This window comes from Phycodurus eques, chromosome 23 (assembly GCF_024500275.1).
Source record: "Phycodurus eques isolate BA_2022a chromosome 23, UOR_Pequ_1.1, whole genome shotgun sequence".
NCBI classification, from domain to species: Eukaryota; Metazoa; Chordata; class Actinopteri; order Syngnathiformes; family Syngnathidae; genus Phycodurus; species Phycodurus eques.
In genome coordinates this window covers 6,681,687-6,699,184 of record NC_084547.1, presented here as the reverse complement: position 1 = coordinate 6,699,184, position 17,498 = coordinate 6,681,687, and the positions used below count along the sequence as shown (strand labels likewise).

The window sequence follows — 17,498 nt, the reverse complement described above, 5'->3', positions numbered from 1 at the left end:
TTGGTCAGCAAGCGCAACGAGCGCCTTATTGGCTTCCGACTCGACTTTGAAACGGGGCGAATAAATGTGATTATAACATCACTTATTCACAGTCACTTGATTTCCCCCCTGCGGTGTAACCGTGACGTTTCCTGCGGCACCGCAGTTGCCGTCGCGCTCTCTGCTGGTCTGATCGAGGCCTCGAGGAATTCTACGGGATTTTCCAGTCCACGTCAACATCCCGCTTCGATTTACAACGTGTCAAATAGGAGTCAGCGCACATCTGCCATCATTAAAAGTGACTCAGATTAACCCCAGATAGAGATTTTTTTTTTTTTTTTTTTTAAACAAGCGTGGCCAAGGAAGAAATTAAACTCATATCTCAAGACAAACGATACTTTGGGTTTCTGCACATCTACGCCAAGGACCCTCAATTACCGGTAAATCGGTAACTTACTTTTAATTTAAAATATCATTATAACAAACAATGATGGCAATGTTGGCTTCTGCGAGGTATCATTGCACTTGTGAAACCAGTTTCCTGTGAAGAAAAAAATGCATAAAATGAATGTGCTCATGACACCAATACTGAGTGACATTTAATGACATCCATATTTCGAGTTCATTGTAGAGATTGCCTCAAATCTTTGGCGTCCTTCAAAAATCCATGACACTGTCGACACGAGTTGAGTCATACACTCGAACCAGTCACGCTTCTCACGTCAACTGCCCACAACGAATTCCGTTTCAATCCGCACGACAGAGAGGATTTCTCCACTCGCTCTTCAACTTTCTGTGTTCAACGTTTTCACTACGTCACAGCACGACCTCAAAGTTAGACTTTGACTCGGCAGATAAGGAAGGTCGTGTGTTGGTATTCCAGGGAATCACGGAGGTAAATTTGTGGATTTGAAAACAACAAACAAAGAGCTGAGGTGAGCTTACTGAGCATTTTGCACCATCAAGCCGCTTGCTACTATTATTCCGTGTGGATTGGCCCACTTTAATCGGTCACTTTAATCTCGGCAAACGGTTTGGGGGAGGGCCAGGGGCTTCGAGTTGGACACATAGAAGAAGGGAAGCGTATCATGTGGAAAGCCTGTCTGTAATATTGGATTCTGAGGAAGAAACTCTTCCCAAATCAATAACTCTAGAATTTGTTCATTTTAATGAAAGAGAACAAAGTATATTCCCCCACCATCGGGACGTTATAGGGTCATATGGCAACAAATTGCCAACGAAGGCAGACTTGTGCGGACTTGGAGTCAAATGAAAATGTTCGAAACTCGGAGGGAAAGTATCATATTCAGAAGCTCCTAAATTAGTTCAAGAAATTCAGCAAAATAAGCAGGGTCAGGAAATCATCACAAAATAATCATAATAATTGCAAAGTAAAACGTGAAATAAGGATTGTGAATAGAGCAAAGGTTTGATGAAGCAGGAGCATTTAAAATGACCAGTCTTCCAGCCCTGCCAGCTGCTGGCTTATTACTCAGCGCACGAGACGTTTAGGCCCGCAGCAGATATAGGAAGTATGCGGGGGGGGGGGAATGTTTCATTGTGCTCACATTATGAATATAACGTGCGCATTTGCGCGCATGAAACACGAAGCGCTGGCGAGTCGAGAAGGTAAAGAATATATAGGAAAAACTCAAGTTCTTCAACTGGCAGAAAAATAAGTAGATTTAATGTGAGGGATACTTTTCAGTTCCGTGAATGACAAGGTTTGAATCAAATCTATTGGAGTCTAAGCATTGCATCCATTCAAATTGTATTTATCAAGTACATGTGCATATCAGTCGTGCTTAATGTCTCACGCGTGCTGCCGATGGTCTCCCCCAGGAAATGTCCAAGGCCACCGCAGCGCTCCTCGCCGCTTTGGGCTTCCTGTCGCTATGGCCGGCTCGTTGCCACGGCAGCAGGATCCTGGTGGTGCCGGTGGACGGCAGCCACTGGATCAACATGGCGGCGATCCTGAAAGCGCTGCACTCCCGAGGCCACCGACTCACGGTGTTGCACTCCCCCAACAGCTGGTACATCCCGACGAACGCCTCCTTTTACACTTCCATCACCGCGACCATGTTAGAGGACGGCACCAAAAAGGACTTTTATAATAAAATCCTCATGGATGTTATCGACTGCCGCCAGTCCGCCGGTTTGTTTAGGACCTTCTACCAGCAGCGCTTGATCACGAACATGTTGGCAATGGGTCATAAACGTCTCGCCGAAGCAGCCGGCGCAATGTTTGACGACCCGGCTTTCATGAAGAAGCTGCAGGAGGCCAAGTTTGATCTCATGCTCACCGACCCGGGCCTGCCGGTGGGGGTGCTTCTGGGGAATTACCTCAAGTTGCCAATGGTTTTCAACGTGCGCTGGATGAATAATGGAGAGAGTCACTTTGCCGTGGCCCCCTCCCCACTCTCCTACGTCCCGGTGTCCGGCAGTGAACTACACGATCGAATGGATTTTCAGGGAAGGCTCAAGAACATGTTGCATTACATTTACAGTGTCATTGAATTCCGCTTTTACATAAACTCAGCGTACTCGGATCTGTTCCAGCGCCACTTCCCTCCCAAAACGGACTTGCTCACCTTGGAGCAGGCGGCTGATATCTGGCTCGTGAGGTCAGATTTTGTCTTCGAGCTCCCTCGCCCGACCATGCCCAACGTGGTCTACATTGGGGGGTTCCAGTGCGAGAAGGCCCAACCCTTGCCTGCTGACCTGGAGGCCTTCGTGCAGAGCTCTGGGGAGCACGGGGTGGTGGTGATGTCTTTGGGAACCCTGGTGTCAGCCCTGCCCGGTGATGTCACCGAGGCCATCGCGGCTGCGTTTGCTCAGCTCCCCCAGAAGGTGATCTGGAGGATTAAGGGAGAAACGCCTTCTTCCTTGGGCAACAACACCCGACTGGTGGACTGGCTGCCTCAGAAAGACCTCTTGGGACACCCCAAAACCCGTGCGTTTGTCGCGCACGGAGGCACCAATGGTGTGTATGAGGCCATCTACCACGGAGTTCCAGTTCTGGGTCTGCCGCTGCTCTTTGACCAGTTTGACAACCTACTGCGGCTGCAGGTGCGTGGGGCGGCCCGGGTGGTGGAGGCCAAATCGCTCACTCAGGAAGGCTTCCTCGAGGCTCTCAGGGACATTCTGGAGACTCCGACCTACCGCGATAACATGCGTCGACTCTCTCGTCTCCATCACGATCGTCCGATGCCTCCTTTGGAGATCGCCATCTTTTGGATCGAGTACGTCTCCAGGCACCACGGAGCATCCCATTTGCGCCCAATCGCTTACAGCCTCCCCTGGTACTCCTACTTCGGTGCGGATGTGGTTCTTCTCCTCATTCTTGTCGCCGCAGCCTTTGTGTGGACTTCCATATTCATCTGTAAGAGTGTTTGCTGTCGGTGGTTCGGGAGAAAGATGAAACGAGACTGACGCGTGTGACTGACAAACCTATTCTCATGGAAAGTCTTTTTCGCCAATATACACTCTCACTTGATTTCATTTTGAATGATCACTGAACTAATGATTACTGCAGCTGTGAATCCAAACGCAGAGCAAACAGGTCGAGCTCGTCCGTGAGTGTCTCGGGACAGTTCGCCACTCGTCCTTACGTTGCATCGTTATCGTCAAATCACACCGGTGGCATTTTCAAGGAACCAAAATGAGGGACTGGACGGGAACAAGTTTTCCCTTTTGAAAAAGACTTCCTGAGGTCAACGGTCTCCCCGCAGCCATTCTTCCCCAAGACAATCATAATTACGACATGGAATTCCTCCATAATCATTGCCATTGCTAACCTTGGACTGATTTGTGTAATATTGCGAATACTGTACCTGAATGGCCATTTCAGCGCTATGTTTTGCATATTTACTACTGATTACTGATATTGTCCAACAATCATGTATGTTCAGCCCATTTTTAAAACACACACAAAATAAAAATAGTTAACAAATAACATATGTGACTGGACAATGTATCACTCAACATCGTCTCCGCAAAAGCCCCAAAACTTGATGCAAATACATCCACGCCCATGTGTTTTTGTTCTGGGCCCCGAAAGGCGTGCTCCCGCCTCAGGATGTTGCCCTTAAAACCGAAGAAGTCTGCTTCCTCTGGAGGAAACGATCAAAGAATGGACAAAAGTCGCTCCAGATGCCACGTTCCCAGCACTTGTTGAGCGCAGGTCACCCAGCGACAAGTTGGAGATCAAGTGGGACTGTACCCTTTTTAAATGCACTCGACGGTAATGTTCTTGCACCTTTATTTGTCCCCCGATGCATTTTGGATGCTTGGAAGACTGGTTGATTGGCAACAAAAAACCAGAGCCTGGCCTGTCCTAAGGGAGGAATATCCAATAAGGATCGCTTGCACTTGAATGGCTCAGGTCTAGCGCGGGGCGTTCGACATGTCCAACGACAGCTGCGGGCTCCCCTTGGACACGGACGTACTGGGCCTGACTTGCATCTACGGTCTGGTCTTCTCTGCGGGCCTGCCCTGTAACCTGCTGTCCCTCTGGGGTTTGTACCACCTGGGCCGCTCGGGTAGCGGCAGCTGCCAGCTCGTCTACATCCTCAATCTGCTTCTGTCCGACCTCCTGCAGCTGCTCACCATGCCCCTGTGGATCCTGTACCTCCAGGGTGCTCACCGCTGGCCCTACGGTCAGCTCACCTGCGAGCTGGTGGGCTACGTGTTCTACGTCAACATCTACGCCAGTGTCATGTTCCTGTGCCTGATAGCGCTGGACCGCTGCCTGGCCATCGTGTTCCCGCTGAGCAGCCGCAGGGTGAGGACGGTCCGGGTGGCCGCCGTGTCGGGATTGGCGGTGTGGACGCTCACGTTTCTCTTCTGCCTTTTGGGACTCTTGCCTTCTCTTTTCGACTCGGAGCGACTACTGTGTCTGGAGCGGTACCCAGTCAGCCCCAGATACGCCCATTTCAAGATCACCACTGTGGCTCTGGGCTTCCTGTTGCCGTGCACCATCCTCGGGTTAGTACCAAAAACAAAATCAAAAAGTGACAATTTAAAAAAAAAAAATTCCCCCCCCCCATATTAGGCTCAGATCAAAAATACAAAATGGAAAAACTTGCCACAGGACTGAATTTTATTTCAATGTAGTTAATAGTTTGTTGTGTTTACGTGGGAAAGATTGCTAAGCAACGTCAGCTTTTTAGCCAGCACAATCAGTCAACCGAGACATCGCTGGTGTCATCATCATCATTGCAAAATGGTTCAAAGAAGATTGTTGTTTATCTCCCAATCCACATGTGGCTTTCCATGTGGACGCGAATGAGTTGAGAACAATGCGATCGGAAAGAAAAACAGCATAACGCATGAAGCCCGTGACAAGAACGCGTCAAACATGGCTGACGGATCATTTGATGGATCGTGGTCAGGACTGATTCTGGTTTTAAATGCGACCAATTACATATGCAGCGGTGTTCCATTCGTTCCATGACCACCATCAACAACCAAAACATTCATATCTCAAATCATCTCTCCCCATTGTAATGAATGGAAAGGCCAGCCCCACGTTGTGCTGCTTTTGCTGTGTGCGCCTTGGCCACCAGGGGGCAAACAAGTGTTTCACTACTAAGTAAATGACTGTGCAAGCTGCATTAATATTAGTTGTTTTTCACAAAGGACAAACAATATAAGCTTGCAAATGTTATATTGTCCACATGCGTTGCTCCCGTTTGAGTTCAAATATCCGTTGCTTCAAGGGTTATTCGTGTCGTTTTGCATTGTGTGTTAGCATTAAGTTGGTGGAGTTTGCTAAGGCAGTTATATGTGGAGGTTTTAAATATACCATTTGTAATTTTTGTTTCGTTTGATAGTAAACTTCAAGTGAGTGAGGTAATAACAAATAGAAGAATCTTTTGGGGAAGAAATGTTCCCGACCTGCCAGACTTCTGCTTGTTGCGAAGTGAGCTCACTGCCACCAACCGGCGCTCGAATCTTAAATTGTTGCTCACGAGTCAAAGCAAAAACATCGCTTGTATCTCGAAAAACTCGCAAGTTAGGGTCACTCGTCAGTCAAGGTACCACGGTATAAAATTCTGTTCTCTGCCCTGTTTTTTCATTTCAGGTTCCTGATCTGAGTTTCAAATAATAAGGTTGTGTTGTATTAAAAAAAAAAAAAGAAGAAATAATCCTGATGTATTTTTTCATTTGATTGCCAATTCAAAATGGAAAGAACGAATGATAATCAGATTTCCCACAACCACGATGGAGTTTGAAACCCAGACCTGTGAAAAGGCCACAAAATGGTTTTGGGATTCTTTTCTCATCCCTTCCCTTTGCAGCTACACGTCAGCCCACATCTGGGTCACACTGCGACACTCTCCGTCGCTGTCGGCCCACGAGCGTCACAAGATCGTGGGCGTCCTGGTGGTCATCACGGTCAACTTTATCGCCGTGTTCGGACCCTACCACCTGGTGGGCGGCTACAGATTCGTGTCCTTGCTGCAGGCCGACGAGCCGTGCGCGCGGGAGCGCTCCATCTTCCTGCTCTATCGCCTATGCTACGGGCTGACCAGCCTCAACACGACGCTCGATCCCCTCTTCTACATCTTCCTGTGCGCCGACGCACGGCTGGAGCTGCGAAGGTCGCTGCCCTGTTTGGGGCGAGGCCGAAACACTGGCGAAGAGACAACTGTGAGCGCCAGAGCTCAGCCGGATGCCCAGAGACACAAGGAAAGTGGACATAATCATCTTTTGATAGCCTAAATCATGGGGTTCGCAAACATTTTGAGTCCAGGGAGAACATGTATGTCCACCCATAGGAATTAAAAAGGTGCCTACTTGAGAACATTGGGGGGGGTTTTAAAGTCATATTTGTAGAGGAAAAAAACTGATTTTGTCACACTAAAATTTCACAATATTGCGAAAACAAAGTCCGATTTTTCCAAGATAGTCCTAATATGGTATTAAAGTCAAAGTTTAACATGAGAAGAAAGTCATATTTTAACAAGTGAATTTCAAGAACACAATTTTACTCTTGTACTAGGATGTGTTTTATTCTCTATTTTCTCCATTTCTATTTGTTTTATTCTCAGCGGTTCCAAACCCTGAACAGTTTTGTCATTCCATGAGTATCCCCGATTCTCCAAGAGTAGAACTGAACGCAACTGATTATTGAATGAAAATCATCTTATCTCCTTGATTTGAACATTTAATTCTCAGGCATTGTCTTCTTTTTAGACAAAAAATTTAAAAAATTTGCCTTGAAAATAAGTAATATCAATAAAAGCAAAATACTAAACCTGCCTTTGTTATATGTAACTCTTACAGCATTTCCCGAGTGTTACGTGGACCGTCTCCTGAATCCAGAGCAACTGGACGGATTTGAAACAATTCCTTAGTTGGATCAGGCAAGCTGTTTTTCAACTGTCCCAGAAGGCAACGCCTTACTTAGATCACTAGAGAGACAACTTCGTTCATCCCGTGAGGGAAATTACATTTACTAGCTTCATAAAGTTTTATAGCCGAAGTCAGCAGCAGCCCAAAAGAGTTTTCTTTGTAAATGTTATCCAACATGAATAAGTCCTCCAGTGAAGACGACGAGCCAGTCACCGTCCATTCCTTCGCTTTTAAACAAGCCGCTTTTGGGAAGGCAACACGGCCGTGGCTACGTTGTCACCATTTGGCCACTCGTTGCTCTGCTAAACTCCCGACAAGGTTGCTCGGCCCGCTAGTCAGAAAGCGGGAGAGCGCGCAAATCAACAATCAGCCTCCCCCACCAATCCAAATTTGATCCTGCGAAATAATCACATTTTTTTAATAAATGTACCTGCAATCCGATTAAATGTCTTGGTTTTACAGTTGCATTTTTTTTTTTTTTTTTTTTTTTTTTTTTTTTATAAATCCTGAATACATAACACCGGTACAAGTATTCTGTGACACCTGTGTAAACCTGTTTCCATGTACGCCCTGCAATGTACCCCTGGTTGGGAAATAGGACTGTATTCTTGAGAAAAATAATAGGACTTGTAGAGGGCCTGTAATAACATGCCATTTGGTTCCAAAAAAAAAAAAACATACTTTATTCATGCAGAGATGTGAGAGCTATGTGATGGTGATGGTATGTCACAAGCAACTTTTAATGGCCCAAAGCTAAGGTAAGGAGAAGACTTTGGTTGAGTATGTTTGTTTTATTGGTGCGCCAGGCCCCAGGTATGCACTTTTTGGGAATGATATGGCATCATTTATTGCAAATGATTTTGAAGACCCACAAGCTACGACTCACAGACCCCTACGGAGTCCGGGTCGTCCAGTTTGAAAACCACTGGCCTAAATCGTGTCAACGAAATTCAATTTTGGGGGAAAGTAACAACCATGGATACACAAAACGACAACGCGAACAATTGACAGCATGCGGTTTCATTTGTTGTGGAAAAACCCAGCGTCTTTAAGGCATTTTGGATGAATAAACGCCCTTTGCATTTCAAGGTAGTAGCGACTTGTGTGTCATTCAGGCCATCAGTGGGGTGAAGAAGAAGAAGAAGAATCACACAAAACAATTGAAATGTTGAAGAAAAAAAGAGAATTTCAAACCAGCACAGACGACATGTTTTTTTTCCACTGGAGGAGGCGTGTGTTTTGTCCTCACCCCCTTCTTTGTGACACGGTCGTTAGTCTCAATGGAGAACGGGATGTTCAAGCTCTGCGTGCTCTTAGTTGCTCTTTTTAGAGCCCGTAAGTTACGTAACTTCACCTCTTCTTCTGCAGAAAATGAAACACAGATGTTTTAACATGCTTTTGTGTCTATTTCAGATGGTAGTGTGCTCTTCGCCAGCCTGGGCGAAAACGTGAGCCTCCCCTGCTTCTTCGCCCCCGGCGCCAAATTTCTGTCTTGGTACAAGCAGGTTGCGGGCGACACCCCCCAAATAGTGACCTCTTTCTACAGCTACGTGGAAATCTCCCACAGGACCCAGATAACGGCTGATGTCAGCAAGCGAATGGCGGTTGACTCCGGGGAAAACTTCTTGCATCTGCACATTTCCAATGTGCGGCTCTCGGACACGGCCATGTACTACTGTGGGCAGAGCGTCCTCAACGTCATGATCTTCGACCGTGGAATCTTTCTGCTTGTGAGAGGTATGCCGCCTCTTTCGGCCTGGAATTCACCGAACTAGTCGGAAATTCCAAAGACAAAATCATTGCCCAGAAAGAATTCAGTACGTTAGCCAACCCTGCTTGACAGCTCTCATTCCGAGCACCACCTTTTCTAGGGAACACTTTGAAACATTCAAGTTCAGTCCATTTTAGGCACTCCATTAAGCTGCCAAATATGGTTCCTCGCGGAGCTTACTTGAGTTCTGTTTTAGAATCCGGCCGCCCGTCCGTTCTCCAGCGCCCGACGTCCATCGCGGTGTCCCCGGGGGGCTCCGCCGCCCTGAACTGCACCACGCACCCCGGAAGCAGTGACGGGGGGCACGCCGTCTACTGGTTCCGGAAGGCCTCGGGAGACTCGCACTTGCTCCACGTGCACTCGGAGAACGGCAACGAGTGCGAGAAGACGACGGAGTCGGGTTGCGTTTACACGCTGTCCAGGCGAGCCGTCGCCCGCGCCGACGCCGGGACGTACTTCTGCGCCGTGGCCTCCTGCGGGGAGATCGTGTTCGGAAAGGGGACGAGGCTGGATATCGGAGGTGGTCACTTTGTGTTTCCAAAAAAAAAAAACACCTCTGATGTTGGATGCGTGTGTGTTTTCACAGGTGAAAAGACACACACCTACATCGTGTTGACGCATTGTCTGCTCGCATCTCTGCTCGTGTCCATCGTGTTCAACGTCTTCCTTACATGTCTCCTTCGCAAAAAGGGCCGCAGAGACGACCTTCCCTTGGGCGGTACCGTTCATATTTATTGCATTGATCGTGAATAAAGCTCCCAATTGATTTACAGTGAACCCCCTGAAAACCTGCCAGCATTTGACAAATGGTTTGACTGCCAAAGGTGCTACAAAAGGGTGCAAAGCACAACTTTTTTTCCAATAGAAACTCCTTAATTCATTTGAACTTAGTTCCTTGGCATCTAAAGCTGAACTTTCGTCTCAATGAGGCGAGGCTCCTCCACTCACCTCATGGCGAACCGCTAATATACGTGGGCTCACTGTACTGCACTTTGTTTCATTTGTACACGGACAAGGAAATGTATTTGCATGTGATTATGTTAACAGAGCCAACGCCGCAGCCGAACGCTCCAGAGGACAATGCGGACGACGAGGTCGGCTCATTAAATCTTTTAGCGACAACGCGCATCCCCCCGCACACTTTTCACGTCCAAAATCGTATTCGCCCGCAGAGCGAGGATGCCGCCGCTTTGCCGTACGTGGCGCTGGACTTCAAAAAGAGACAGTCCAACAACCGGAGACATCGGTGCCCGGAGGACAGCGTTTACGCTGGACTGCGGCTCCAACATGAGGACTGAGCTGCTATGTTCAACCCCGCTAATTGTTAACAAATCCCTAACTGCTTCGAACTGCAAAATGTCAGTCCCATTAAAAGAAAATAAAAAACTCAAATGTTTGAAATGAAATCAATAAAAAAATAAAAAATAAAATATGATCTTAGGCTGCTAACAGTTAAAGTAACGTAAAGACAGAAGGGTTTCTTTTGAAGAGGATTTCATGTATTTTTAGGAAATGTGTTTCATTTTTAAATAAACAGTGGTTAATGTGTTACACATTGAACCCGCGTGGTTTTCTCAGTCTTGGCCCGCTAACAGGATGTTGATGTGGTTTTGCTCGTGATGCTGATTGCTTGTTTGCTCCATTTTCAACATAGTTTACAGTGGTCAAACAAGACATGCAGCACGTTTGTTGGTCTATGATGCTCGCAGTGAGCAGGAAGTACATTCATTTCAAAGCGTGCTCAATTTGTGCAGTGGAAAGTTACACCCAAAAATAAAATATAAAACATCTGCGGTCTAGGGTGGCGCTCAGGTGGCCAGCTCACAGCGGCGCCTGATCCACATGATAGAAAAGCATTTAGCACGTAGCGGGTGTTTATTTTGGGGCGCGTTGAGAAAATGCTGCTCCGCGCGGCCTCGCACAACTGTTAATTACATTTCAACTTCATGACACTCAGACAATGATTGACAATTGATCTGCGGTACCTTCATCGCCATTTCGTAGCTTCAAACAGGAAGTGGCCACTGAGCTTCGAGTGTTTGAGTGACATCAGCCGCTTGCAGCGCAGATGCTGACCGAGGGCCTCTTCGAATTCTTGTTTTTGCTTTGCAACTTTAAACCACCTTCGGCAGAAAACAAAAACAGAACGGTATATATAAACATTCATCAAGAATACGGTCTTAGTGAACAACAGCATTGTAAACATTAACATTCCCCTCAATAATTGTAAGACTAACATTACTGTCCAGCCCAAAAAACTAATGATAAAATAAAGAAACGTGTGAGGGATTAAACATTGTGAGTGAAAAAGAACAGAATAAAAAAAGAAAAAAAATGTATTAGAGCACACAGATCTAAGGTTTGAATGGCTTTCAGTCTAATGGTCCGAATATATTGTTTGCTTTCATTTTTGTATCTACTGTATGTACTTTGAATGGTCGGAGAACCACTTCACGTGGGTAGAATCTGTGAATTACGACGTCAGTAAGCACAAGTGGAGTCAAATTCATTTGCGACACCTTTTCATCTCTCCTTGACCTCATGACGTAATCCAACAGGAAAGGTGGCATAAAGGTTAGGAGATTGGACTGTCAGAAGAAGCCCAGAGAGACTGGTAGTCACAGATAGGTCAAGAAGTGAAAAAAAACCTGTTGTGGTTTGAGACTAGTGAGTTATGCAAAAAGTACTGAAACACAGTTGCACATACAAAGGTTAATATAAGGTCAAATTAAGTTCACCTGCAAAGTTCAAAGTGCATTTCAGGTTGGTACTGACATCTCCCGCCCGGGAAAGCTGAATAGTTTTGAGCAGTTATGGTTCAATTTGGCACTGAAGCGCTTGTTGGCTTTTGCTGCAAGTCGCAGTCATTCGGTGGCATTGTGCAAATAAGAAACCTGAACATTTCGACATGTTTTGCAAAAGAAAGATGATTTGCTCTTGAATTTAGGGCTTCGGAGTGTTATCGATTTGAGGACAAGCTCTTCTGACTTAAACTGAAGGTGTTTCCACACTCAGCTCTTTCTAGTGATGTTTGTGAACGTACAAGCATGGACCTGAATCAAAAGTCAACTTTGCATGGAAAAACAAGCACCATCATCAGAAGAAAACCTTGAATTGTCAAAAGGTTTCTGCTGCCGCCCTGCGGACACTAGGGCGTAATTGCACCAATCTGACGAGTGCCTTTACAAAGACAACTCATGAATAAAGGTCAACGAAACATCGCGTGTGTGCATATTGCAATAATCTAGAGCGCTACGTAGTATGGGGGGGATAAACGCCACATAGAGGAGGAAATTAAACCATCTCGTTCATGTGGCCAATAGAACACCATCAAAGAAATGCAGGCGTTTGAATTCTTTGTAAGAAAATGGACAAGAGACAAGTGTTTTTATAAAAAGACTTTATTCATGCAGTTCAGACTACAAAGCAGATTCCCTACCAATGAAATATAATTCAGTGAAAATCAGTGACTAATGCAATGTACTTTAAAAGTGAGCCCAATCAATCATTTATGTGAGCATGTATCCAACAGAAAAACAATACTGAGTGTCATGCATCTCCAATTATTGGGGTCCCCTGAGTGCTTGAGACCAACAATATGAAAATACACAAATACTTGACATAGTCTGAAGTGACAGCAGATGTGGATCCCCGTGACTTACCTGTCAATTGACGCTTTTCATCTTGTCGTCCATGCCCTCCCCCGCAAGACGAGCTCGCGACCGGGCTGCAGCGCGCGCACGAGCTACGAACGGGGGCCAGCCGCAGCCGCAGCCTTGCTTGACTAATTTTGGTTGGTTTGTTTCGGGCAGCATTGTTGAAAAGTAAGCTCGGGCGACATTTTTACGAGGACGTGGCTCGTCGAGGGGGAAAAGAATAAATAAATGATTATACCAAAAATGTTTAAGGGCCACGCCCGTTTTTTCCGCTGGGTTTATTTTGACGACACAAGACTGCACAAATAAATCATTTGAAGAGTCACTGCAAGTAGAAGAGCGCGCCGAGCAGCGGTTTAGGCACGTTCAGTTTTGAGAGCTCACGTCAACAGTTTTGTTTTTGGTGAGCGCAAAGTGCCGCTCCGCATTTAATACCAAGGGGCGTCGACATTTACACTCACAGGTTTGACTTGGACCTAAAGTCACAAATTAGAAGCTAATTAGGAAGAAGAAAAAAAAGACGCTTTTGTCTGCAAATATTAAAATTTCTACATCACAATGAAACAATCAAGGAGGAATTTGTGTAAAAACTGGACCAAAAACAAACAAAAAAAAACACGTGGGCGTCGGCATTTCAGTTCCTTTGCATTGCAGGGGAACATTTAACGCGCTCCGCCACAGACAGGAAGTAGATAGCGTCACGAACATCTGATGGTGGCGAGAGGCGACGCAGGCGAACGACGATCCTGAAAAAGAGCAAATAAGAGTGAAGGGTGTTGGCACAAAGCCCGACGCGCCGTGTCCTCTTGCTTCGCTTCCGCGCGTTCGATCGAGACTGGTGTTGACTTCGCCGCAGCGTTTAAACCGGACACACGGACAAGAGCAAAGAGTTTAAGCGAACACCCTCCACGTGCGACTCTCGCCGTAACATCTGCATCGTGCGGGGAACGAGTACACAGTTTTACATTTGGGCTTTTTCATTCCCGACTATTCTCACCTTAACTTCAAATGCTGGGGCCTGGCTTAATAAGCGTAGCGTGCAGGCGGCGGCGGAGGCGGCAGTCGCGCTGCATATGGGTCCCGGGGCCGAGGAACTCCGTACGGCGGGACCCGGGAAACGGGAGCGATACGGGAGCGCTCGTAGGCGTAGCCGTTACCGTTCGGAGGGACGGCCGCGTTTGGCGCTCTGCGGAGGGGGCTGCGGTCTCGGCCGAAGTACGCTGACGGAGGAGGGGGCGGGGGAGGCGGCGGTCGACGCTCGTACGGGTCGAGCGGCGGGTTCATGAGACGGTCTCGCGCAACGCCGGGAGGGGGGGGAGGCGGCGGCGGCGGCGGCGGGCCACCGGGACCCATGCCGTAAGGACGGGCTCTGTACTTTTCATAGTAATCGACCACACCGTAACCGCTGCGATTGCCCTCGAATGGACGCTCGGGGTACACAGCTCGTCTGGGGGGAGGGGGTGGCAAAGGAGGAGCGGGGTAACCCGGGGGCATGGGGCGACCTCTCATGAAGCCCGGCGGAGGGGGCTCGGGCCTATTTCCTGGGAAAGGCGGAGGCCAAAAGCCGCCACCGTCCGGGGGAGGAGGGTACTCCTCCTGCTCTTCACGGGGACGGCTTTTGGAAATCTGCACGTGGATGCGTTTGCCTGGATGCAACAGAAAAAGAAGGTTCAACGCAGATAATGATCTCTGTGATAAAGGCACACCGTGTTGCCCACTTACCGTGGAATTCAGTATTGTCAATTCCCTGGATGGCATCCATGGCCTCGTCGGAGTTCGACATGTGCACAAAAGCAAAATTCTTGATAATGGCACATTCCGTGACCCTGCCGTACTCTTCAAATAACGCCCGGAGGTCTTCGTCCGATCCCTTGTCCACATTGGCCACGTGCAGCTTGACCGCGCCGTAGTTCTTCCCGTGGCTGGCCTCCACGTTGATGGCCGAGCCGTGGAGCTTGTGGAGGTGCAGGGTCTTGATGGCTTTCGTCGCATCCTTGCGGTCATCCATGTGGACAAAAGCGAAGTTTTTGACGATGGAACATTCTGTGACTGCGCCGTGCTCCGTGAACAGGGCCTTGATTTCCTCCTCGGTTGCCTCTTGGGGCAGATTCCCGACGAATATCTTCACCATGTTAAACGCTCTGTTTTCAAAATTAAAAAAAAAGTAAAGGAGGATCGTGCTGTTTGTGTGTGTGGGTGGACAGCATAAACACTTGAATTTAGGAGGCGTTTGGTCATTTTCGACCCCCAGTCTCGGTCGATGAATGGCGGCTGCAGAGTTGTAAATGCCCCCTTTGTCTCCGCAAAATGGCTGACACTCATTCAACTCAGGGTGAATTATATACCATGTAATACATGCCATTCACATTGCGATGTCATTGTTTACATCAACAGGGCTGATTATAGTTCAACACTTGGGTCATTTCTATTTTAGTTTAAGAAATAGAAGGCCACTCTCAAGCTAGCCGAATCGGTTAGCTTCTGCTAGCGTGCTAATGGCGCCGCGTCTTGAAACAAAGCACGTATGACTGACCGACCGACCGGCACACAAACGATACGCTGCTATTCACTTGCGTTTAAAAAACACAACCATACACGTGAAAGCATCAAAGTATACATCTCTAAGATAAAGGCAACAAGAGCTCTTGCCTACCTTTTGAACACAAGCAGCGACCTCAAGAAATGGTTTAAGAATCCCCACTTCCGCTTCTTCCCGACTCTTCTTACGCCTACACTGCCCCCTACTGTTCGGGATGATGACGTATTCTTCTTCCTTCTTAAATCAAGCCTGTTTGGAAATGGGTTCTGTCATAAACGTAATGTAACAGGGTATATTAAATAATGCCTGACTGTAGTGCTTCGTCACGGATGATAACAAAAAGGAGAAACGATGAATCAAAACTAAAGGGAACAACAAACTGTAGAAAAATGCCCAATTGGTCTTACTCGTATGCGCCGTCAACCTGCAGGGCGCCGTTGGAAATTCAGCTACTGTGGGTCGAAGTTGAAGAAGAAGAAGGTGGAAAGCGGGTTCTTCGGCAGAAAGAGAAGAGGAAAGCACAGAGCCTAGAACTGAATGTGGGGACTTTGAATGTTGGGACTATGACAGCAATCGGGAGTTGGTTGACATGATGATTAGGAGAAAGGTTGATATATTGTGTGTCCAGGAGAGCAGGTGGAAAGGCAGTCAGGCTAGAAGTTTAGGGGCAGGGTTTCAATTATTTGACCATGGTGTAGATGGGAAGAGAAATGGAGTCGGTGTTATTTTAATTGAAGAGTTGGCTCAGAATGTCTTGGAGGTGAAAAGAGTATCAGATGGAGCGATGAGGCTGAAACTTGAAATTGAGGGTGTTATGTGTAACGTGATTAGCGGCTGTGCCACACGGGTAGGATGTGACCTCGAGGTGAAAGAGAAATTCTGGAAGGAGCTCGACGAAGTCGTTCTGAGCATCCCAGACAGAGAGAGAGTCGTGATTGGTGCAGATTGGAATGGACGTGTTGGTGAAGGAAATAGGGGTGATGAAGAAGTGATGGGTAAGTACGGCATCCAGGAAAGGAACTTGGAGGGACAGATGGTGGTAGACTTTGCAACAAGGATGAAAATGGCTGTAGTGAACACTTTTTTTCAGAAGAGGCAGGAACATAGGGTGACCGACAAGAGCGGAGGTAGAAGCACGCGGGTGGATTAGATCTTGTGCGGACGATGTCATCTGAAGGAGGTTACCGACAGCATAGGATGGTGGTGTGGAAGATGACGCTGGTGGTGGGGAGGAAGATTAGGAAGACAAAGGCAGAGAAGACAACCATGTGGTGGAAGCTGAGACAGGACGAGTGTTGTGCAGCTTTTCGGGAAGAGGTGAGACAGGCTCTCGGTGGACAGGAGGAGCTTCCGGAAGACCGGACCACTGCGGCCCGAGGTGATCAGAGAGGCCGGCAGGAGAGTACTTGGTGTATCTTCTGGCAGGAAAGGAGAGAAGGAGACTTGGTGGTGGAACCTCACAGTACAGGAAATCATACAAGGAAAAAGGTTAGCTAAGAAGAAGAGAGGACCGAGCAGAGGCGAAAGGAATACATTGAGATGCGACACAGGGCAAAGGTAGAGGTGGCAAAGGCCAAACAAGAGGCATAGGATGACATGTAGGCCAGGTTGGACACTAGATAAGGAGAAAAGGATCTATACAGGTATGGAAGCATCTAGGAGAGGTGGCTGTGGAGTTTTTGACCAGCTTGTTCAATAGAATTCTAGCGCGTGAGAAGATGCCTGAGGAATGGAAGAAAAGTGTGCTGGTGCCCATTTTTAAGAATAAGGGTGAGATGCAGAGCTGCGGGGACTATAGAGGAATAAAGTTGATGAACCACACAATGAAGTTATGGGAAAGAGTAGTGGAGGCTAGACTCAGGACAGAAGTGAGTATTTGCGAGCAACGGTATGGTTTCATGGCTAGAAAGAGTACCACAGATGCATTATTTGCTTTGAGGATGTTGATGGGAAAGTACAGAGAAGGTCAGAAGGAGCTACATTGTGTCTTTGTAGATCTAGGGAGCAGGTGAGGAACAGTTAGAAAGATGGAGGCATGCACTGGAAAGCAGAGGAATGAAGATTAGCCGAAGTAAAACAGAGGTTAGAGAGAGCAGACTTCAATGGTTTGGACAAGTCCAGAGGAGGAATAGTGAGTATATTGGTAGAAGGATGATGAGGATGGAGCTGCCAGGCAAGAGAGCGAGAGGAAGAC

General features: G+C 47.4%; 4 protein-coding genes across 11 annotated transcripts; 3 read left to right on the top strand and 1 right to left on the bottom strand.

Moving 5' to 3' along the window:
• The first annotated feature begins 742 nt into the window (after positions 1–742).
• On the top strand, positions 743–3,902 carry ugt5g1 (UDP glucuronosyltransferase 5 family, polypeptide G1). Its single transcript, XM_061669015.1, has 2 exons — positions 743–914; positions 1,822–3,902. The coding sequence occupies exon 2, from the start codon at positions 1,825–1,827 to the stop codon at positions 3,409–3,411; it is 1,587 nt and encodes a 528-aa protein (XP_061524999.1). The 5' UTR covers positions 743–914; positions 1,822–1,824; the 3' UTR covers positions 3,412–3,902.
• A 237-nt stretch (positions 3,903–4,139) lies between these two features.
• Positions 4,140–7,629, top strand: si:dkey-165a24.9 (G-protein coupled receptor 4). The gene is made up of 2 exons (XM_061669196.1): positions 4,140–4,965; positions 6,282–7,629. Exons 1-2 carry the CDS (start codon positions 4,385–4,387, stop codon positions 6,703–6,705), a joined length of 1,005 nt encoding a protein of 334 aa, XP_061525180.1. The 5' UTR covers positions 4,140–4,384; the 3' UTR covers positions 6,706–7,629.
• Positions 7,630–8,456: 827 nt separating this feature from the next.
• LOC133398014 (uncharacterized) lies at positions 8,457–10,669 on the top strand. 8 transcript variants are annotated; one of them, XM_061669542.1, is made up of 7 exons: positions 8,459–8,673; positions 8,752–8,833; positions 8,906–9,075; positions 9,306–9,629; positions 9,696–9,827; positions 10,157–10,203; positions 10,282–10,669. In XM_061669542.1, the coding sequence occupies exons 1-7, from the start codon at positions 8,619–8,621 to the stop codon at positions 10,405–10,407; spliced, it is 936 nt and encodes a 311-aa protein (XP_061525526.1). In that variant the 5' UTR covers positions 8,459–8,618; the 3' UTR covers positions 10,408–10,669. The 8 variants fall into 8 exon arrangements, with proteins under 8 accessions (XP_061525525.1, XP_061525526.1, XP_061525527.1 ...); XM_061669547.1 differs by having other exon boundaries at positions 8,569–8,673; positions 8,752–8,786; positions 8,885–9,075; XM_061669548.1 differs by having other exon boundaries at positions 8,620–8,673; positions 8,752–8,786; positions 8,869–9,075.
• Positions 10,670–12,513: 1,844 nt separating this feature from the next.
• On the bottom strand, positions 12,514–15,482 carry rbm4.3 (RNA binding motif protein 4.3). Its single transcript, XM_061669042.1, has 4 exons — positions 15,419–15,482; positions 14,488–14,906; positions 13,763–14,411; positions 12,514–13,511 (listed from the first exon to the last, which is right to left on the bottom strand). The coding sequence occupies exons 2-3, from the start codon at positions 14,894–14,896 to the stop codon at positions 13,789–13,791; spliced, it is 1,032 nt and encodes a 343-aa protein (XP_061525026.1). The 5' UTR covers positions 14,897–14,906; positions 15,419–15,482; the 3' UTR covers positions 12,514–13,511; positions 13,763–13,788.
• Between the last annotated feature and the right edge of the window lie 2,016 nt (positions 15,483–17,498).